At 51.4% G+C, this 22890-nt stretch overlaps 1 protein-coding gene across 1 annotated transcript; it reads left to right on the plus strand.

Moving 5' to 3' along the window:
- Positions 1-2890: 2890 nt before the first annotated feature.
- CDX1 (caudal type homeobox 1) lies at positions 2891-22091 on the plus strand. Its single transcript, XM_081495791.1, has 3 exons — positions 2891-3914; positions 18654-18799; positions 19618-22091. Exons 1-3 carry the CDS (start codon positions 3470-3472, stop codon positions 19822-19824), a joined length of 798 nt encoding a protein of 265 aa, XP_081351917.1. The 5' UTR covers positions 2891-3469; the 3' UTR covers positions 19825-22091.
- The last annotated feature ends 799 nt before the right edge of the window (positions 22092-22890 follow it).

A 22890-nucleotide genomic window follows, 5' to 3' on the forward strand; every position in this document is an offset into this window, starting at 1 on the left:
ACAGGCCTCAGGCCTCCCTGTCTCTGCTCTCTCCCTGGCTAGCAAAGTCCCTGCTTTGCCTGGAAAGTACCCCCTCCCTCAGCCACCACCCAAGTCCTGAATACTGTTTTCATCACTCCTGGACCCCTGCCCAGCTTCCTTGCAGCTCTTGGGCTTCCTACCTCTTCTCTGGCTCATTCTCCACACACCAGCCGTAGCCCCCTTCCCACCATGCAAAACCCTTGATAACAACCTCCCATATCCCTCATCAAGCTTGTTCTGCCAAGCCTTGCTCTGTCTCTCCCCACACTCATCTCTTGCCCCTATCTTGTGCCCCCACCACCATCACAGAACTCCAAATCAGTCATTCAGTTCTGGAAGACCACGTGTCCCCAGCATCAACCCCTCTGCTCACACTGTCCCTCTGCCCACAGTGCCCTTTCCTGCTCCCCAGGGCCCTGACTCATATGTCACATCCTCTTGCAAGACTTCCAAGTCTCCTTCCCTTGGGAGAACTCTTTGGATTCCTGGCCCTCTCCAAAATGTAATTTTACCCTTATTTGTGATCATTTGATTCATACCTGCTTCTCTCCCTTCCCATTCTGTAAGAACCCCAAGGACAGAGCCTCATCTAGTACCTAACACAATGTCAGCATAAAGGAGGAGGGTTAATACACATTTTCCAAACATATGAACTGCCTGCAATGCAGGAGATTGCCTGCAATACAGGAGACCCAGGTTCAATCCCTGGATAGGGAAGATTCCCTGGAGAAGAAAATGTCAATCCACTCCAGTATTCTTGCTTGGGAAATCTTATGAACAGAGAAGCCTGGCAGGCTACAGTCCATGGGGTCACAAGAGTTGGATACAACTTAGCGACTAACTACCACCAAACATAGGAATACACGAACAAATGAATTCCTATACCTACTCCCAAACATTACGCCTCCCATCTAGCTCTGATGTAGCATATTCTTGGAATCAGAGGGCACCTAGAGGGCACCAACTTTCTCACCTCCCAGGATAGGCATCCTGTAAGCAGCATCCTTGACTGGGGACCTCCAACAATCACTTGTGTACCTTCTGTGATGGTGAACTCACTCTGTCTTTCACAACAGCCCTTTCATGACAGATGGCCCATTAGAGAGCACTTTACTATGGGTGGGTTGAAATCTATGTCTGTGCCTGCAGCTTTCTCTCTCAGGTCTTAGGTCTGCCTTGTTTCCTTCCTCAAACTCAGACCTTCAAGCCACCCTCCAGGTCTTTTCTTCCTCCAGTCCAGTCTAAGCAGTGCTGGTGACACCAGCTCAGAGAACAGAGCCCAGTCCTCTTGGGTCTCTTCTCCCTTATCTGTGTACTTCCCGGTTTCTCACCAACCCCTTGAAAGATTGCGTCCTGGGTTCAGACGGCTTCTGAGCAAACCATCCCCAACACGTCCACTTCCTGACCTTCCCTGCTGAGGCCTGACCTTCCCTGCTGAGGCCGTAGTCAGCTCATCCATGTCAGCCACACCCCAGGAAGCCCTCTTTCCTCTCTTCCATGAACTGCATTCATTTTGCTGCATAAACTTGGGCACAACCCCTTCCCTTTCTGGATGTTGGTGCTTCCCCCTGTACAATGAAAAGAGCTGGAAGCAGGAAGGGGCATCCTGGGCTTACTGTCCCTCACTCGGTTATGGTATCCATCAGATCCCCAGAAGAACAAGATTCTGACCAAGGCCAGCTTCATGGCTGAGACACCCATGCAGTCACTCAGGGCCCAGTGTTTAAAAGGGTGCTGTGCTTGGTTGTGCACTCTGCGGCTACCATCTTGAACTTTAAAATGAGTTTTGAACAAGGGACCTCACATTATCATTTTGCATTGGGCCTTGTGAACTGTATCCTCGTCCTGACATATCTTTCTAGTCCTGAAATGATGCTGACCTGCCCTGGCTAGTGTGGCAACTCAAGGGAGGGACAGGCTGAATAGATAAGACTCTGATTCCACCTTCAGGGCCACATGTCCTTGCACATTTAGGGGGCTCCTAGGAAACACTGGAGGACCAAACTCTATAAGGGGTTTTTACAGGCCTTCTGATCCAGAGCCCTGTTCTTCATGAATCATTCCCCCAAACCCTCAGTTTCACTCCCCACTCTCAGTTCACAAATGGCCTCTCAACTATTTACCCTCACCCCCCACCCCATCATAGCTCTGAAATGTTTGACAGTCTTTAATTGCATAGGATGGGGGGAGATGCATGACACATCTAAAATCCAACAGGTCCCCAGCTATAATAATAAATGGATTAGGGCTTCAGGATAAACCAACTATTAAAAAGATATTTTTTTAATCAATTGAAATACTCTGAATGTGAATGGGTATTAGATAACACACAGAAATTTGCGTTAATTTTGTTAGGTTTGATAATGGCATATTATGTAAGAAAATGTCCATGTGTTTTAAAGATGCATGCTGAAGTATGTAGGGATAAAATGACATGATGTTTGAAATTTGTTTTAAAATACTTTAGCAAGAAAAGGGAGGCGAGTCAGTTAAATAAGTGGGGCAGAATCTTGATAATGGTTGAAGCTCATGATGGGTCTATAGTGATTCACTCTACAATTCTACTTTTGTGTATATTGGAAACTTCTCATTAAAATGAAGGCAGGGGTGGGGAGGAGAGAGGAGGTTGTCAAGAGAATTGTGAAAGGTTCCCTAGAATATCTCTAAAAGGATGCTCCTACCCCACTTCTCTAAGAACTTCCTCTGGAGAGCCAACTCAGGTGAACTCCCCAATTGTTTGCAGACTCATGTATGTGCATATGTGCATTTTTCCCCCAGGGGAAAAACATCCACAGCTTTCAGGAGAGACTCAGAGGGGTCGTGACCCCTCCTCCCCCGCAAAAGATTAAGGACCCGCTACCTTAAAGACGGGAACCCTGTTTGAAGTCAGCGGTCCCTCCCTTTCACCTCAAACTGGTCCCTACCGACTGCGCCATAGGCCCGGTGCGGCTGTGTGACGCTAACCTGCAGTCCCCCCACTACCACCACTCAAATCCCTTTTCTTCACCTGTAAAATGGGGTGGCGGAGAGGTCGGTATGGCGGCAGGGAGGACAAGGCCGCGGGGAGGACTAGCCCCCAAGGCCGCTAGGCCGGGGCCTTGCAGGAGGCTCCCCATACCTAGTGATGCCTGGATGCTCGCCGGGATGCGCCCTCCGCGCCCCCACCCTCTCTGGCCCCAGAGTCCACCTCCCGCTTGGGGCGGCAATTTGTCTCCTTTTGAACCCCCCGCCCCCGACGGGTTTCCCCCTTTGATTCGCGGCTTGGAGGCTCCCCCCGCTTTGAAATGCAAACCCGCCTCGGCTGGGGCGGCAGGCGGCCCGGAGCTATAAAAGGCCTGGGTGGGGCGGGCGGCAGTAGGGCTGGGAGTTCAGGTGTGCAGTTGCTCGTCGGGGCAGCCGGCTGCGGCGGCTCCAGGGCCCAGCATGCGCGGGCGGCCTCGCGGCCACCATGTACGTGGGCTATGTGCTGGACAAGGATTCCCCCGTGTACCCCGGCCCCGCCAGGCCCGCTAGTCTCAGCCTGGGCCCGCAAGCCTACGGCCCTCCGCCCCCGCCCCCTGGACCCCCGCAGTATCCTGATTTCACCGGCTACTCTCACGTGGACCCGGGCCCCGTGCCCCCTGCAGCCTGGAGTGCGCCCTTCTCTGGGCCCAAGGACGAATGGGCTGCCGCCTACGGTCCAGGCCCCACGGCGCCCACCGCCAGCCCGGCCCCGCTGGCATTCGGGCCCCCTCCGGACTTTGGCGCGGTGCCCACGCCCCCGGGGCCTGGCCCGGGTCTCCTGGCGCAGCCCCTCGGCGGCCCAGGCACACCTTCCTCACCCGGAGCGCAAAGGCGGACACCCTACGAGTGGATGCGGCGCAGTGTGGCGGCTGGAGGCAGCGGTGGCAGCGGTAAGGATCCCTCTCTCGCTCTGGGCCTCGGAATAGTTCCCTTGGGCGCCAGCAGGTGCTGTCTGACCCTCTGCCGTGGCTCTGCTTGGGTTCTAAAATGTGACCCCCAACCACTCTCCCTGGAGGCTGTTCTCTCAATCTCCCCCTTCTGAATCCCGGCCTTCCAGAGCATTGGAAAGCACAATCTGTCTTTCCCTGTAGATAGCGAAACTGAGACCCCAGCAATGAAGAAAGGCCCCCTGTAGGAACTAACCACGGGTCCCCAGACCTTTACCCCTGGGTAAACTTTTGGCAGCACTGGTCCAGGTGGTCATCTGTTCCTTGCACTCCTATCTCAGCCTCCAAGCTGCAAGCCCCCAAGGGACATGCACGATATGTGTACACACACAAGTCACTTTCCTTTCCAGGTCTCAGTCCCCTATCCATATAATGAAGAGATTGGTGGGTCATATCCTTTGGGCTAAAAAAGAGCCTTCTTTGGTTAGATTGGTGGTGGTTGAGGGTCCCTACCTTACCATCCCAGGGCTCTCCCTGAACTCTTGACCCTGGGGGAGGGGACAGCAGCAGCAGTTGGGAAGGTGGCTACTGTTTGGTTCCTGAGCCTGTGACCCTCCTGCCCCCAGGCAGGCCTCTCGGATCCACCCTCTTCAAAGGCAGGGGAGAGGGCAGGACAAAGGCTCAGCTTTAATGAGGGGCGGCCTGACCTCTTTATAGGTCCCCCCTTTGTCATGTAACAGGCTGGGCCTTGGCTCGGTAGTGACTCCTGTCGGCCGGAAAGTGAACATGATACCCCATTGTCCTGACTGTGTTTGGCCTGTCCTGACAAAGGCCACCTGGCCTTAGGGGCGGGAAGTTGGCCTGCCCACCCTTTGATGTCCAGCCCCTCCTCCCCTTCCCCCAGCTGGGAGTGAGCCTGGGCCTTCCCCACCTCCCCCCTTTTCTCTCTTCACCCCTATGTACCCCCACACGGACAGCTCAACCTGGGGCAGATGCTGCGGAGGGGGTGCTCAGCAGCTACAGGTCTGGCTGCAACTGTACCACCTCCTTGAGAGTCCCTGGGACACAGAACCTCCTACCTGCCTCCAGAGGCCTCAGAGGACTGAGGTTTCTGCTGCAGCTGTGCCACTTGTCTCTGTGGCTAAATAATAACAGCTAATTCTTACAGAGCACCTACCAATGGAGCAGGCACTGACCTAAGATCTTTTCATCCTTATAACTTTATCATGGGGACTATTATCACCGCCATTTTCAAGATAAAGAAACTATAGCATAGAGAGATAACAAAGTAAGGCAAATATAGTTATACTTGTGTAACCAGTATATGGTGGGGCTGGGATGTGACCAAGCCTGTGCTCTAATCCTCTCAACAGAGTCCCTTAAATCAGCCATCTTTTCTAGGTCTCAGTTTTACCACCTGTGACATGAGCGAGAAGGGTCTTGTACATTTGTTTGAGTTACAAAAGGACTCCTTTGAAAAATGTGGTGGAAAGCATAAATGTTCTCCCTAGGAAAAAAGAAAACGTGTTTCCTAACTAGGCAGACAATTTCAGGGGTCCCAAAGGCCCCTAGAAGCTTTATCCATAAACCTCAGTTGACAATTTTACCTTAGATTATATGAGAGGAAGTGTCTGGGGCCCCTGACACTTGGGGTCCTGTGGTTTTGTGTCTGTTCTCTGAAGAAGGAAGTCCACTTGTCCTGCTCCTTTATTCTAGTTGCTACTTCCTGGTCATCAGCCGACTAGGGAGATGGATGAGGAGGTTCTCCAGGGGCCTGTAGCGGTCAGAGGACTGCCAGGAGCCCTGAGGAGCTTCCAGGCTGTATGATGTCAGACAAATCCTGGCTCTCTGGGTACTGGAGCTGCCAAACCCAGTTTGGCTTGGGTCTCGAAAGTCATCTGGAAACTGTTGCCCTGGGCACATAGGAGACCTAGGAGTAACTCTTCCCAAAGGCAAACATTCTTTCACCCTCACTCCCAGAAAGTAGAAGGGCAGGCCAAGGGAGGTTTGGGGGTTCCCAAGCAAAGTGGCCACCCCTGGAGCCAGGCCAGAGCCACTCTGCCTTTTAGAAGCTAGAAGCTGCTGCCTGTCCACTCAGGTGGCATCTGAATCTGACCAGTGCTCTTGAGGCAGGGGCAGAACTGGGTTGAGGTTACAGACCCTCCCTGAGCAAGGGGCCAAGCCCCCTCCTCTTTGGCCTCAGTTTGTCCCTCTGGGGAATGAAGATGTGGGGTCTCCAGGAGTGTTTCCTGGGTAACGCTGTTGTCTGGGACAGCAGAGGGAAGGTCAGTGCATGCCATCCCCCCCCAAATGCTGCTAGTCCCCCATCTGACGGTATCCTTCCTGCCCCTTCCTTGCCTTCTGTGCCTCTACCATTCTAGAATATCTGACTGGACAGTTAGAGACCAGATATACACATGGGAAACTGAAGCCTGGAGATTGTAAGGGAATGTTCTAGTTTCACACAGGTGGAGGCTGGGCTGGAGTATATGTTGGATGAGTCAGTTAAAATTTTTCTGATGTCTTCCCATTATATTTAGGGCAAAATTTACACTCCTTCCTGAGGTCTACAAAGCTACATGTGCTTCTACAGGCAGGTCGTATACATTTGCTGTATTCCCTCTTTCAGGAAAACTCTTTCCCTAGACTCTTTGCAAGCTGTCTCACCTTTCAGGTCTCACTTAGCTTAATGGCCACCTCCTCAGAGAGGTCCTCCATGATGTTCTAAAGTCGGCGCCTCCCCCACATACCCGTTGATAATCTTTGCCTTGTTTCCTTCAGAACATTAACTTACTTATTTGTGTGTTTGTGTGGTGTCTATTCCCACACCAACCCACCAAGGTAAACTCCCATGAAGTCCAGAACCATGTTTATTTGCCCCATGACTGTGTTTCCCTGATAGCTCTGTTCGTAAAGAATCCGCCTGCAATGCAGGAGACCCTGATTTGATTCCTGGGTCTGGAAGATCTGCTGGAGAAGGGATAGGCTACCCATTCCAGTATTCTTAGGCTTCCCTTGTGGCTCATCTGGTAAAGAATCTGCCTGCAATGTGGGAGAAGACCTGGGTTCAGTCCCTGGGTTGGGAAAATTCCCTGGAGAAGGGAAAGGCTACCCACTCCAGTATTCTGGCCTGGAGAATTCCATGGACTGTATAGTCCATGGGGTCGCAAAGAGTCAGACACGACTGAGCGAGCTTTCACTTCACTGCATTCCAGGCACCCAGCTCCGTGTGTGGCATTTAGTAGGTGCTCAACATATTCTGTTGAATGAACAAACAGCGCAAGTTGAGGGACAGTAAGACAGCTATGGGAGAACAGGGGAGAGATGAGATCTCGACCAGGAGATGGGGCCCACAACTGTCCAGCTGAACCGCTCATGCCAGTGGTGGAAGCCTCGTTGCCCCTTTCTCCCTGTTCCATGGATGGTCAGTACTCTGTTCTTACCCAGGGAATTGGCAGAACTGAGGCTGGGACTAAGATGCCAGTTTTACCTCAGGAGAGGGCAGCAAAGCTTGGGAAGGTGCAAGAGAGGCTATTATGTTGTCCATAAATAAAATATTAAATGGTTCTGAGTGATAACTGTCACTTGACTGAGGCCAGGATGGGAAATGACTGCAAGCGGCTCTATTCGTTTTTGCCTTCCCCTTTTGCAACTATAAATATTTTCTTTAGGAATGTTATAAATCATCCTCTGTCAAAGGTTCAGTCTCTGATGCAGTATCAATAAATAGTTTTTCACAGTTTAATGGCCCATTGGCATGGCTGAAGTCCCATACAAGTAGGGAAATGTCCACTCAGATGATAAGACTCTTGTAGCAGGGTTTGGACCTTGGTCCAACCTCTTCAGCTATCAGACAGAGAAACTGAGGCCCGTGGAGGGGATGACCCTCCCCCCCCCACTACGTTCCAGGCCTTCTCCCTTGGCCCATTGCCACAGCCACCAATCTGGCCTCTCACCTTCAGCCTCTCCCTAATACTCTGCTGCTCCTGGTGTTTAGTCACTAAGTTGTGTCCAACTCTTTGCACTTCCATGGGCTGTAGACCACCAGGCTCCCCTGTCCATGGGATTTTCCAGGCAAACATACTGGAATGGGTTGTCATTTCCTCCTCCAGGGGATCTTCCTGACCCATGGATCGAACCTGCATCTCCAGTGTCTCCTGCATTGGCAGACAGATGCTTTACCACTGAGCCACCTGGGAAGCCCCCCTACTCTCCTCAGTTCAGTTCAGTTGCTCAGTCATGTCTGACTCTTTGCGACCCCATGAACCGCAGCACGTCAGGCCTCCCTGTCCATCACCAACTCCCAGAGTCCCCCCAAACCCATGTCCATTGAGTCAGTGATGCCATCCAACCATCTCATCCTCTGTTGTCCCCTTCTCCTCCCGCCCTCAATCTTTCCCAGCATCAGGGTCTTTTCAAAAGAGTCAGCTCTGACCTCGATGTCCTCTAAACCAGGGGTCTCCAACCCCCTGGTACTGGTGTGTGGCCTGTTAGGAATGGGTGGCACAGCAGGAGGTGAGTGGTGGGTAAGCAAAGCTTCATCTGCCATCCCCCATTGTTCACATTACCACCTGAACTATCCCCCACCCCCATACTTGGAAAAATTGTCTTCCATAAAACCAGTCCCTGGTGCCAAAAATGTTGAGTGGGGGGGCGGCCACTGTTCTAAACCACTACTGGATTTACCTTCTCAAAGCTCATCCCCTGCTCAAGAGCATCCCATGGCTCCCCACTGCCATGGAATTGCCCTTTCGTTTTATACCATTCGATTGCTGTAATGAAAATCCAGCCCCATTTCAGAGTCCTCTTGAGAACCAGCCCCAACCTACTCTTGAAGCCACTTTCCCATTAGTTTGTTGAGATACAGAAATGCTTACCTGGGACAGTTAAGAGTCCAGCTTCAGAGCCTCAAGCCTGGGATTGTATTTCTATTAGAAGCTGCATTAGCTGCAGTCAAATTGATGTGGATCATTTCTCTAAGCTTCAGCTTCTTCCACTGTGATATCAAGATGATAACAGGATTACACCTTGAAGCAACGGTCCCTGCAAAACACAGCCCCGAGCCTGGCATACAGTAGGTACTCAGTGTACTGGTGCCTGTGACCATACACTGCTACCTGTCATTAGCAGGTACATGTGAGCACATACCTCATACTCCCTGCCTCCCTAGTGTGGGTTCCTTGACCTGAACTGTCCTCCTCTATCTTTAACAGGTCAAATGCTGCTTTGCCAAGGTCACCTCCTCTAGGAAGCCCTCCTTGGTTCCCTCCCCTCCAAGTACTGTATCAGATCCTTGTTTGAACATTTATCACTGACTGTCTTGTTGATCTCTGCCATCTACCATCTGTTATCCCCTCAAGGAACAGTCCTAGTCAGTCTCATCCTTCTCATCATGCCTTGTACATAGTAGGAGCTCATGACAATAACTGTGACATCGGCTGAGTCTCTACCACGTGCCAGGCATTGTGTCAAAAACTCCCCATGGGTGATCTCATTTAAGTCTCATAATAACTGTAAGAGGTGTGAGGATCTATTATTAGCTTCATTTTTACAGATAGAGTTAACGAGGCTCAGAGAGGGTAAAGTGACTTGCCAAAGCTCACACGGCCAGGTTTGCTGCTGCCCAGGATTCAAACCAAGCCTCTACAGCCTGATGACCATCTGTCAGATGAAGCGACACCCTCAGAATGGGAGCCCAAGCCCCCCTCCCCACGTGCATTCCAGTCCAGGTGGGGAAAAGGAGGCCAGTCAGTGATGAGCTGTAAGAGGCTGAACAGGGAGGATGGGCACAGCAGGCTGTTTAAAACCGGTTCTCCAGGCAGAAGCTCCATTTGACACCTCCTCTCTCAGATGTAGCTGGGAAGGGGGGAATGACCCAGTTAGAAGGTGGCAGAAGGCTTTTTTTGGTAGGGTGTTTTCCCCCCACTTTGCAGATATTGCTGCCGAGAGCTTGGGGAGTTGTTCTGAAGGACCAAAACAGCTTTGTTAGCAGCAAGCCTCTCTTACTGGTGGGAATTATCTTAATGAGATGCCCCTCAAGTTTCTGTCCCAGAGTTCTTGGGACCTGGAAACAACATATATGTCTGGAGTCAGGTCCATCACCATGTTAAGAGGCTAAGCCCTCCCCCTGCCATACTTGCCCCTCAGCCTTATAGGGGTGCCCCACAAAGACCCCTCAGCATCAACAGAGAGAGGGAACAGGTGTCAGTAGAAGCCAAGACTGACCCTCCAGGCTCCGATGTCTTCCCATTGCTCTCAAAGTCAAATCCAAGCCCCTCACCCTAGGGCTCAAAACCCTGCTAGTCGTTTCAGCCTCCTCTCATGCCTCTCTCATTCATTCACGAGGCAGGTGGTGCTAGTATCTGAGTCTTTCTTCTATTCTGCTAGGTGCTGGGGATTCCTGCCAGGGCAAGGCACACGGGGTCCCTCAGGGGTCTGGCCCTCTGTTGCTACTCTCTCTGCTTTAGGGCCTTTGCACATGCTCTTCTGTCTTCCTGGGATATTCTTCCCCATTGGTGACATAGAGACCTCCTTCTCAACCATCAGATCTTGGCTTAGATGTCACCTCCTCCAGGACACTTTCCTCAAGCTAAATAAAGTAGGCTCTGCCCCCTGCCACCCCACCCCCACATCTTAATCTAGCTCTGAGCTCCATGCTTCCTTTCCTTCACACTAATCACAGTTTGTAACTATTTCTTATGCTGGTTTGTTTTTAATCTACTCCCCACCCTTGAAAGTGGGAATGAACCATTTAACAAATAAGTACCAAGCACCTCCCATAGTAATAATAATATGCACTACTATCTATTGAGTACTCACTATTTTTCAAATGCAAGTATTTTTGACCCCAGAACAACACATTTCTCTATTAGAGTAGTGGCTTTGACTAAGGCTTTGTGAACAGTGGAGCTAGACAGAAGGATGTCCTTTGGAGGTTAAGCCAGCCAGCTGATGGTTGGAATGTGGGGAGCGGGGAAATTGCCACCCAGGCTTTTGGCCTGAGTGGCTGCAGGAGAGGGGCCATTTACTGTGAGGAGAAGGCCAGGAAGCAATGAGTCTGTGTTAAGTTTAACAAGGATTCATCAAGTACTCACTGTGTGTGTCTGGCACAGTTGTAGAACCAAATGAGCAAGATGGCATGGTCTCTACCATCATGGAGCATGTAGGGAGCCAGGAACCAAGGGGAAGGGATTTGCTAAGGTCCTCAGTGAGCATGAAAAGGGCTGGGGTCCACAGCCCCTCCCTCCCTGCACCTCTGCCCCAGATGTGACTCTTAGGCAGGGACCTCACCTCCAGACCACAGAAAGATGGCCAGGCTAGGGCAGAGGCCTGGAAACTCCACCAGGAGACAGTTGAGAGGCTACAGGTTGTTCAGCCCAGGAGATAGAGGGATGCAGTTGCTGCTTGTAACTCTCAGAAGGGCTGTTCTAGGCCAAAGGTGCCCCCTATTTCTGGTGCCCCTTGTGGAAAATCCTAAGAAGAATATAACTGGGTGATGGATGGAAGAACAGGCTGCTTTGCAGATAGTCCAAGCAGTCGGGTTAGGTATATGCTATTGAGGGTGTGGACATCTGGACTTTGCTGGGTGTTTGGTCTAGCTGTGTTGTCCAAAAGAACTTCCTGTAATGATGACTCTGTATCTATACTCTCCAGTGTGCTAGCTATTAGCTACATGTGTCCACTGAGCACTTGCTATATGGCTAGCATGACTAAAAAACTGACTTTTTAATTCTATTTAATTAATTTCAATTTAGGTAGCCACATGTGGCTAGTAGCTGTCATATGGGACAGCGCAGGAAAATTCCTCTCTAGGGTTCCTAGAACAGTAATCCATTCCTGATGTGCCCCTTATTCTCCACTGAGGATTCTCTTGCCTCTTTTGTCTCTGCAGTCATCATCTTTTCCTTCTTCTTCCTGATCCTCCTCTTCCTTTCCCTCTTCTCCCCACTCCTCCCTTCCCCTCTTTCTTTTTCTCCACAGTCACAGATAGCTTTTATTAATATCTTGTTAAATACATGATCACATCTACTCTCCACTGCTTCCATGTCTGAAGGAGGCATTCCTGTCCTCATTTCACAGATGAGTAATGGGATTCAGAAATATTCAGTGACTTGCCTGGGTTCCCACTGCTAGCCCATGGGCGGGCTGGGTTAGAACCATCGGGTCTATTTGACTATGAACTTTCTGTCTTCTTCACGGCCTCCCGTAGCCGAGTCAGATTGGGGACATCCTTGAAGAAGATAGGTGAGGGGAAGATGCAGAGGCGGCCTGGGAGGAGGAGGGGGCAGTGCTGACTGAGCTCAGTGACTAGGAAGGAGGGTGACAGTGGGGTGGAGAAGCTTGCCTAAGCCTGCAGGGCCCCTGAGTGTAGCTGGTCTGGCCATCCTCTCATCTCACCCCCACACCCATGCTAGCCTCACTCCTGCTCCAGGAATGAGCAGGAGTGAATAAGGAATCGTGCTAGAGCAGCTAGGACTGTCGAACCAGCCAAAACAAGGACTAATCATGGGCCCAATAGAGAGCCTCATGGCCCAGGGAGGATATCCATCTATCATGGAACTGGGCAACAGAAGTCCACCCACTGGTCATACACATGGGGAAATGGGTCCAAGCTGAACATCACATGCCCAGCTGGTGGCCCAGCCAGACCTCCCCACCCCCAGGCAATGCTCTTTGCCCTGAGGGCCCCCATCAGGAGGCATTCCTCCCTCTCCCAAGGGATCCCTCCAACATCCACTTCCACAAATAGCTCAGTTCAGCTTGTTGTCTCCATAGCTCTTTGCCCTTTGCAAACTGCTTTCACATCCATTCTGCTCCCCAGAGGGAAGGGAAGCCCAGAGAAGTTCAGCCCATTGTTAAGTCCACTAGCTAAGGATGAAGACCTGGGCCCAGGTCCTTAAGGGTGGGCTCAGAGCTACAGAGAAGTTCAGAATCTATAGGGCCCTGGGAGCTGACACCCAACCTTCTCCTGCTGCATAGGAGAAACAGGCCCAGAGGGGAGAAGGGACTTATTTACGGCCACACAGGTGGCACAGCACCAGGACCTACTTATTCCAACTGGTGATTCAGAATCCCCTTTGGTAAGCTTGTTAAAGATGGCAGAGAGACCAGGATGCAACAGGCCTGAGAGCTTGTGCATATATATTTTTAACAAGCATCTATGCCTGCCTGTGTGCATTTCTCTGTGTCTGTGTATGTCTTTCGGGTGCGGGGGATTTTGATGTACAGCCAGTGGGGTTGGACCACACAGAGAGGGGTCATGGATTTGTGTTCCCAGCTCTGAGGGCCAGAGCTGGCAGTGTCATCCCTCAGGGCCACAGACTCAGCAGGAAGAGGTCAAAGGAAGTGCTGACCCAGAGGCCACTTGATTTTCTGGGAGCCACCAACCCCGCCCTGGGGGCAGAGGCTAAATTCTGTCCTTGCCTGGCCCCGGCTGGATGAGGAGGCCCCACTGCAGACCACCAGGCTCCTGCCCGCACCCTCCAGCTGGGCAGACTTTGTTTCTAGACTCTCAGACAGGGAAATCAGTCTTAGAATTCTTTCAGCAATAATAACAAATATAATCAGAGCATCAACAAACATTGGGAGCTTCATGTTTCCAAGTTGGAAGGGACCTTATAAATAAATGGTCTCATCCAACATACAATCCATTGCTTAGATCCATTTCCCAGCATCCCTGCCATATGGTTATCCCACCATGGAAATCATTAGGATCTACCTCTCTCTGCATGCCTACTATGTGTTCGGTATATGCTAGGCATCATTCATCCATCCATCTCAAGTGATCTCCTATATACTCGGGGTGGGAGTTAATTATGGGAGACCTTACACTGGGTAATAGGTTCTAGTGCTGTTTCTAAAACTAGACAGACCTGGGCCAGGCCTCACCTGCAGATGTGCAGACCTTGCTGGGCCTCGGTGTTCTCATCTGTAAACTGGGGCTAACACTTGCACAACTTCATAGGTTGTTGAGAGATGTATACAAAGTTCTTGACACATGGACATATTGGCTGTTGTTAGAATAATTATCACCATGTTGTAGATATAGAACATGAGGCTCAGAAAGGTAAGGTGACTATCCTAGATCACCCAGCCAGTGAGAAGCTGGACAGCAAGCCCTAGAGGTCTGCCTGCCCAAACAACCACATGTCATGGTCACCTGGAGAGCTATTCAAGTATCAAATCCCCGAGCCCGGTTTTAGTACCCCTGAGTCTGAACTTCTGGGCCAGAATCTGTGCTTTTAAAAGGCTCCTCAGGCATTTGAGGCTGCTGGTCAGGAGTCAGGACATTTAGCCTGGAGCTTCCCAGGGCCTCTGCTGTGCATGCTTTAGGGGTGGGGAGCTTGCTAACCTCTATGGGAGCCTGATGCATATGGATGGACCGTTCCTAGCATCCTACAACTAGAGCAGAGAGAAAGACTCTCATTTGGAGAGTTATCCAAGGCTCTTGTCCTCCCATGCTTCACCCCTAAGAGCTGGTGGGGGGATTCCCACCCTCTGTCCCACCTACGTGCCCTGGCATCTGGCCCAGAGGGTTACTCATTAGGTGACTGGGAGTGGCCTGGCCCCCATCAGACACCTGTTACAGGAGTCTGGACTTCCCTCTTAGGCCCAGTGTCCCAAAGGCCTGTAAATCATTCATCCTGGGCCCTCTCCCTGCCCCACCGCTGTCACGCACCTCCCTGCTCCCTTCCTCCTGGGCCCCCAGGGTGGCACAGATGATAATAGGAGGGGAAAGGAGGGTTGCTCACAGCAGTGGGGAGTTCTGGCCCAGAGCTGGGACTGGAGCCCAGGGCTCCTGATTGTCATTAAAAATACAAATTCACATCTTCAGCGGGTAAAAATGCAAATACCCCAAAGACTCCCTCCTACCTGCGGCTCCCCAGGCTTCAGTCCCTTCTGCAGGCAGCCCCGATACTGGCTTCCTGTATATTCTTTCAGAAAGCACTCTATGGGTGCACAAACATGTTTGAGTGTGTGTATTCCATTTTTATACAAAAATAGTAACATACTATTCATACCATTTTGCCTTTTTAAAAACGTAATGTTTTTTAGAAATTGCTCCATATTGGCACATACAGAGCTTTATAATTTCTTCTTAATGACTGACTAATGATCCTCTCCATGGATGTACCATCTCTTATTAACCAGTCCTGACTCACAGACATGTACATTGTCCTTACTTTTGTGCTATCTGAAACAGCTACCTCTCTGGGCAGTTTTCTGTGGGATCAGTCCCTGGAAGAGGGATTCAGGAGTCATAGGGCATGTGCATGTTAAATGAGGCCGAGATCACCAAGTTGGCCTCCAAGGAGGACATTCCCATTATCTCCCTCTGGCCAGCAGATGGGACTTTCTGGTTCCTGGACCACACAGTGTGATTTCAAACATTTGGTTCTTTGGCAGAGCCATTTTCTCAGCAATAAATTGTGTGCTTTGAGCAACCTCCCCAGATAGAAGTTGGTCAGTGGGTTCCTGAGCCCATCAGCCCCTCTCTTGGGTCCAGGAGGCTATAACAGGTCCTGGGTCTTCACTGGCAGCCTTGCTAGAGGTGCAACTATGCAGAGAGGAGTAACTCTGCAGCTAGAACCCCATATCTTGTCTAGTTCCTGCTGCCCCCAGAGTTGGGGGAAAGAGCCCAGGCTGGAGGTCAGTAAACCTGAGCCCGAATTGATACCACTACCAGCCAGGATGACCCTCAGCAAGTGCCCTTTTCTGAGCCTTGATTTCCCCCATCTATGAAATGGGTGTAATAGATCCCCACTTGCTCATCAGGGAGGGTAGGAGTGAGGGTTGGAGGCCTGAGGAAAAGGGTGTCTTTATAGTCTCTCAGGCTGAGGTCTGGGTGGGCAGGAAGCCTCCTCCCCCTACTGCCAAAAGTGAATCTTTTTGGCATTTTCAACCTGAGGGCCATCCAGCCTCAGCCAGGACTTTTGGGGATCTGCCCTCACCATGGTCTGGACCCTCTCTTCCAGAAATACAGGTAGACCATGGGCCTGCAATTTGAGCTTTGATTGCCAATGCTTACAAGGCCATATAGCAGGCTCTGTGGACCCCAAATCTGGTGGGGTGAGGAGCTATGCACTACAACAGGAGCTGCAGGCCTGGTAACTGCCCGGGGCTTCAGTAATCCTGAATGTACAGGGAATTTGGACTAGAAGAACTCACAAGGCCTCTCTTATTTGGACCTCTGGCTGCTGTATAACCATTCTGAATGTCAGTATCTTCATCTATAACGTGGGAGGAGACTGAACTTCTATGACCCTTTCTGGCTTTGGCCCAGTGAACCCAGCGGGGCTGTGGGTTCAGAGATCTGCTGGGTTCCAGCGGTGGTGGCATTAGGCAGAATTGTTTTTGAGCTGGCGTTGAATTTTCTAGGTCAAGAAGGGGCCCCATCTGGAGCCAAGGCCTCAGCGGCCACTCCCTGGTCCCTTTCCTGGGTTAGGCCTGGCTGAGGGCCGAGGCTGTCTCGTGCTGTGTCGGGCAATGGGCTGAGGTCAGTGGTTGTGGAAGAGTCCAGTGTGGTTCTGCTGCTCTGGCAGGAAACTCAAGGGAAAGAGCCCAGGAACATCTGCTGTCTCCTGTTCTCCACAAACCATTTGGCTCTTGGGAAGCCCAGCACTGTCCTGCCAAGCTGTGTGGGCTGGGTGGGGAAGGCGGAGACTGGAACAGTGTGGGGGGGGTAGTTAGCACAGGGGTGCTGAGGGACAGGCAGGCCCAGAGCTGGGACCACGGAGGTGAAGGTCAGGTTGTTGTGGGGGCATCTGGGTGAAGTAGGAGGGGGTCGATGTTATTCAGACTGGCCATGCCCTGGTGGGATGCAGGGGTGAGTCTGAAAATGCTTGCATGTGCCTCCTGCTCATAGCCACGTGCTTTCTTACAAAAGGACACTGGTATTGAGTCAGGCCCCCACAGCAGCCCAGGCCAAGCATGACTCTTTAATAGTCTCTCCAGACAGACCTCTGATCCCAGCCCGAAAGAGATCCCTGACATTAACCCATCCAGTTCCTGGTCCAAGGCTGAGTCTCATGTGGAAGCCAAGCTACCACCTTCTTTCTCCTGAGTTATGGCAGGTCTCTCCACACTTCCCCCTTCTCACCAGTCTGTTCTCTATGCAGCAGCCAGAGGCATCTTAAGAGGCATCTTAAAACCTACATCAAACCTCATGTCTCTTCTACTCAAAACCCTGTAATGGCTCCTGTCCCAGACAGAGCAAAACCCAGAGTCCTTTCCATGGCCTGTGGACCTTGCATGACCTGCCCACTCCTTCTGCTCACTGTATCCTGGGTGCACCAGCCTCCTCACTGTTCCTCCCTCTTCAGACAGCAGGCACATCCCCACCTCAGGGTCTATGCACCTACTGTTCCCTCTGCTTGGGCACCTCTTCCCCAGACAGCTACATTGCTCTTTCCCTCACTTTCTTTAGATCTCTGCTTAAGCTCCCCTTCAAGGTAAGGCCTTCATGGACCACTCTATTTAAAATCATAGCCTCTCTCCTCCCTAAATTCCCAGTCCTTCTTTTTTCTCTGAAATACTTTTCATCAATTAACATATCAAGTAATTTTCATATTTTTAAATTTTTATTCATCTCCCTCCACTAGAACCTAAGCTTCATGAGGGCAGGGACTTTTAATTTTGCTCATTGCTGTACCCGGGACTTGGCCCACAGCAGAAACTCAGTAAATATCTGTGGGCTTATCTGAGCACTTCTGCTGTGCGCCTAGGCTCAGGCTAGAGTGTGAATGGCTCCAAACAGACCAGCCCCTGGTGTGCAGCCCCAGCTCAGGGCTTCGTGTCTAGAACTAGGGTCTTTTGAGAAACTTGACAGGTCCTGGGGAACAACCAGCAGCCCCAATACTTTCTGTCTGATTGTTTAGCCAGCAACCAACAGGCATTCAACAGGAATTGAGGAGCATATACCCCAGGGCAGTTCCTGAAAGCTTCCTGCTTCCAGCCTCTGGCTGTGGCGGCACTTCCTGCTCTCTCCACCACAGGAGAGAAGAGCAGCCGATGTCTCTATCTCAACCTACCCTTGCTGCCATGTGTTCCTCCAAGGATCCCCAAATTAGAACCACCTGGGGAGCTTGTGAAAAATGCAGATTCCACCCCAAGGCTTTCGAGTTTACACGCTCAGTGATGCTCTGGAAGCTGTGTTTTTCACAAGTTCCCCATGTGTCTCTTGTGCAGCCACACCTGGGAACTGGTGCATAAAAGCTGGTGGGCCTGGCAGTCAGAGTAGAGCTCTGGGTCAGCAGACCCGGCTGAAACCCCAACTCCACCTGCAGCTTGCTGGGTAACCCTGGGCAAGTTGCATCCTGTCTCTGAGCCTTGTGCTCAGTCGCTCAGTCGTGTCCGACTCTGCGATCCCATGGACTGTAGCCTGTCAGGCTCCTCTGTCCGTGGGATTCTCCAGGCAAGACTACTGGAGTGGGTTACCATGCTCTCCTCCAGGGGATCTTTCTGACCCAGGGATTGAACCCACATTCCCTGCATCTCCTGCATTCCAGGTGGATACTTTGCCTGCTGAACTGTCAAGGAAGCCTCTCTTTCAGTGTTAGGGACCCCAGATGAGCATGAGAACAGTGCTTGACTCCCAGGTTGGGAGTCTCCAGGCCTGATTGTTACTCTCTCAGCATTCTTCTTCAGGGGGCCTGGATTTCTCTTCCTCCTGGGAGCCCTGCCTTGGCCTTTTGTGGGCTCCTCTCCCCACTCATCTCTCCTTCTGGCACTTCTGCTTCTCAGGTAAGACCCGGACCAAGGACAAATACCGTGTGGTCTATACCGACCACCAGCGCCTGGAGCTGGAGAAGGAGTTCCACTACAGCCGTTACATCACCATCCGGCGGAAATCAGAGCTAGCTGCCAACCTGGGGCTCACTGAACGGCAGGTGTGTAGGGCCCCCCTACTTCAGCCACAGGAGCAATACTGCGAGTCTGGCCTCCAGGCTACCAGGCAGATTATGGAGCTCAGTCAAGGGAGAACAGAGAGGTTGTCTCCTGGCCATGGTCATACAACACAACAGAAACTGAGCTGCTGCCATAAATCCCCTGGTCAATAAAACCCAATATCCCTGGGCACCAATAGGGGAGTAGGGGGTCTGATTAATTATAGGCTACAGCAGGCTTTGATCAGTGCTGTTTAAATCCAGAAGAGGGAGCAGTCACAAGGAGAACAAGGAAGGCTTCCTGGAGGAGGGGTGTTAGAGCCTGGCTTTGGAAGATGGAGAGGAAGAGGGTTACAGAAAAATTTTGTCTTAAGAGTAAAGGAGCAGGGGTGGAGGGGTGGGTGTAGGGGTGGGAGGGAAGCTCAAAAGGGAGGGGATATATGTATACTTATGACTGACTCATGTTGTGGCACAGCAGAAACCAACACAACATTGTAAACCAATTATCTTCCAATTAAAAATAAATAAAATTTAAAAAGTAAAAAGTAAAGTAAAAGGATGGAGGAACTGCTGCAACTCCTATATATTGCTGGGCAAAATAAAAAAATATTACAGGTACTTCAGAAAAAAAAAAGGCAGGGGAACAAGTTCCAGAAGGGTAGAACATGTTCTGGGTACATGAACAGTTGGGGTAGCTAGAGCTGGAGGGAAGCCCCAAATGCCACATCGAGAAACAAGAGCTCCACTGCCCTCTCTCTTCCTCTTGCTCTGTCATTTGGTCTCCACACTGCCTGCCCCATCTCTGTTCTCTGACCCCACAGGTGAAGATCTGGTTCCAAAACCGGCGGGCCAAGGAGCGCAAAGTGAACAAGAAGAAGCAGCAGCAACAGCCTCCACAGCCACCCCCACCAGCCCATGACATCACCCCCACCCCAGCGGGGCCACCCCTGGGGGGCCTGTGCCCCAGCTCTGCCAGCCTCCTGGGCTCCTCCTCCCCAGCGCCTGTCAAGGAAGAGTATCTGCCATAGCCCCCTGACCAGCCTTGTGGGCTGGGGGCCTTGAGGACTCAGGTGCTGGGAATGTGGCTTCTGTTGGGGCCCAGGAGTCTGAGTCCCAAGCCGTGCCACTGACCTTCTGAGTAACCCTGGACAAATCACCCACCCTGCATCCCCTGGGCCCATCCGTGTAGTGAACCTGTCGAATAGGACCTTTTCCCGCTTTGGTGTTCTAGGCCTCAGGGGGATAAGGGCGCCTGGGGTGGGAAGTCTTAATTCCCAGGGGGCTAGGTGAGGAGGGGCTAGCTCCTCCTCCATAGGCTCAAAGGTGGGAGGCTGTTGTAGGGACCAGACTCCTGGAGAAAGGAGATGGAATCCAGAGAAGATGGCTTGCAGACTATGACCTGAGGGGGTCCAAGGGAAGGGAGTCAGCTGCTACCTGCCTTTTCCTGCAGCCTCACTTCTACCTGCCCCCATCATCACATGCCTCGAACCCTCTCCTTGCAGGATGCAAAGCACAAAGCCTGCAGGATTGAGCCTGGGCAAGAGATGAGCGTCCTCTCTGGGCTACACAGCATATCCCCTCACACCCATTCTCAGTGGGGTTTCCAGATTGTGGGGAGGCCCCTGAAGGGGACACAGGGGTAGAGTCTACCCTTCCAAGTTTCTACCACCCCACCAGGCTGTCCCTTGGGGACCAGGCCTCAGAGAGCCCCCAGAGGACTGTCTCTGAACCAAACAGACCTCACAACTGGGCTAGTGTGTTGCACAGAGAATGGAATCTCTTGGATGCAGCTTCAAGAATAAATTTTTTTTTCTCTTTTTAAAAATGTATAAAACTCATTATACATAGCATGAAAGGAAAATATTAAAAAGGTGTAAATCATCCTCATCCTTCTCAGCAACTGCATAGTCCCTCCTAGTCTCTGCAGGCCTACAACAAGGTCACCTTTAAAACACATGTGACAGATCAAAACACAACATCATTAGAGTAGGTCTATGAGACTATGTCCAATTTTAAGTCCATTTTGTAAGCAGAATCATCAGATTCAATCTTTCAGTCTTTTGAATTTTTCAAATACTCAGGGATTTTTTTTAACAGATGACATTCATTGGGCACTCCCACGTGCCAGGCATGGCTGGACCTGGGGAATGCACAGTCCTTGCCCCCCAGAATTCCCAGTCTGAGCTATGCTTTAGGTGTCAGGGGAGCAGAGCATCCAGGGAGTCCAGAGAGAGCTCCCAGCTTATTTTGGAGGGTCTGGAAGGCTTCCTGGAGAAGGTGATGTTTGAAGTGAGGCCTATAGGACTAGTGGGTGTTGTCAAGCCAAGAAGGAGGAATGGTTAAAAAAAAAAAAAAAAGATTATGAGCAACATGAGCTTGAAGTCTACTTTTTAGAAACTCCTGAGAAAAGCTACTATTTTCAGCTCCTTTTCAGAGGTGGAGAGGAGTCTGTTGCCTGGGGCCCTCACTCCCTAGAGGACTCCGGTGCCAGCTGCCTGCCCCTCTGTTTACTCTTCTGGGAGGTGGCCCAGCCATAAAACCTGTGTGCAGTCTGCCTGCCTGCCCTTTGCTCCTGGGACACAGGACAACATGCATGAGGTGGATCCAGTCCCCACGAGTCCCTGAAGAGCAGAGGCTCTTCTCCCTCCTCCTCCTCCTGGTGGCCTGGGAGGCACCATGGTCTACCTGAGGATGGTGGACATCAAAGGCATGGGGACCTGGTGGAACCAGGGGGAAGGACCAGGCTTCCAGGAGCAGAGGGAGAAGACTGGCGGCAGGCTGGCTAGCAGGGATGGAATATAGTTTTCTGATCTTCAGAAACGTTTGCTGTGTGACCCTCCGGTAATTGCTTCCCCGCTCTGAGCCTCATTTCCCCATCTGTAAGACAAAGGAGCTTGTTTATCAAGGAAAAAAATGGCGCTGGTCAAGTAAGTTTGGGAAGTCCTGCAGACTCAACCCTTCTGGGATAGTCACAGTGGTGTATTAACACATCAAAGATTGACAAGCCCCACAGCAAAGAAACCCCCTGAATTTTCTTTAATCCAGCATTCCTCATGCTTCACTATCCAGAGACCCTGACCAGCACCTACCAGCACCCCACAGAACACTGTGTGCTCTGGACTGTGGGGCTGGAGGGCCATGCTTCAGCTGTGACTCTAGTTAGCAAGATTTTGTTGTCACAAGCCCTGGACTCCAGCTTGGCTACTTCCAAACTGTGAGACTTCAGGCAAGTTACTTAGCATCTCTGAGCCTCAGCATCCCCATGTGTCAAATGGAAATAAAATACTCTAAGCTGTCTCAGAATTGTGTTTGGCACAGGGCCTGGCATGTAATAAGTCCTATGTTTTAGCCACCTGCTCCCAGGGCTGCTATATCCTAGGGCGACACGCTGGCAGGCCTGACTGATGCTCTAACTACCCCTGCCCCCAGGGCTGAGGACAGATGGTGGCTGGGAGGATCTGAGGCAGGACAAGCCTGCCCCCAACCACAGGAAGACCTCTGTGGGGCTGGAGGTCAGTCACCAGGCCTGGCAGGCTGGAGGAGTTGCAGCTGCTGTCTACTGGGAAGTCAGGGGGTTGGGTGGGACCCACAGGTTAGGCTGGCCATCACCTGTCAACTGCTGTTTGGGCTTCATGGAAAAGGACACTTTGATCTAAGACAACTTCCAAGCAGTGTCTTGAGCTGCCATGTGAGATAATACATTCCCTGCCACACAGAGAGTTCCACCAGATCTGGGGGTGTTATAATGGCTCAGGAAAAGGACCCCTCAAGTACTGTCAGACCCTGCAGTCACCCCAGTTTTAAGAGGTGTTCGGGTTTTCCTATCAAGAATGAGCCGGTGCTGCTTTTGCTTTGCATCTAGTGACTTTATGCTTCCCCCCTGGCTGGGTGGCAGACTCTGAGTTGGTATTAGAGATGCGGGAAGTGTGGAGGCAAAAGTGAAATCTGGCCTGGCCTGGCTGTGCAAGGCGCAGGGCCTACTCATGGCCTCTAGCAAATCCAAAACATGCGTGTTAGCACTACATTTCTGTAGACCCCTAACACCATGTTGAGAACCTGAGTCTTGTGGAAGAGACTCTGTCACTAACTGCCAA

The sequence above is a fragment of the Giraffa tippelskirchi genome, chromosome 6, assembly GCF_054371585.1.
Source record: "Giraffa tippelskirchi isolate mGirTip1 chromosome 6, T2T-mGirTip1v1.2.pri, whole genome shotgun sequence".
NCBI lineage: Eukaryota > Metazoa > Chordata > Mammalia > Artiodactyla > Giraffidae > Giraffa > Giraffa tippelskirchi.

Excerpts from the sequence above, each read along its gene's own strand:
- CDX1 (XM_081495791.1), top strand. The coding sequence starts at position 3,470 with ATGTACGTGGGCTATGTGCTGGACAAGGATTCCCCCGTGTACCCCGGC. Across the intron at positions 3,915-18,653 it reads TGGAGGCAGCGGTGGCAGCG|GTAAGACCCGGACCAAGGAC; the intron begins GTAAGGATCCCT and ends TCTGCTTCTCAG. Across the intron at positions 18,800-19,617 it reads TGGGGCTCACTGAACGGCAG|GTGAAGATCTGGTTCCAAAA; the intron begins GTGTGTAGGGCC and ends CTGACCCCACAG.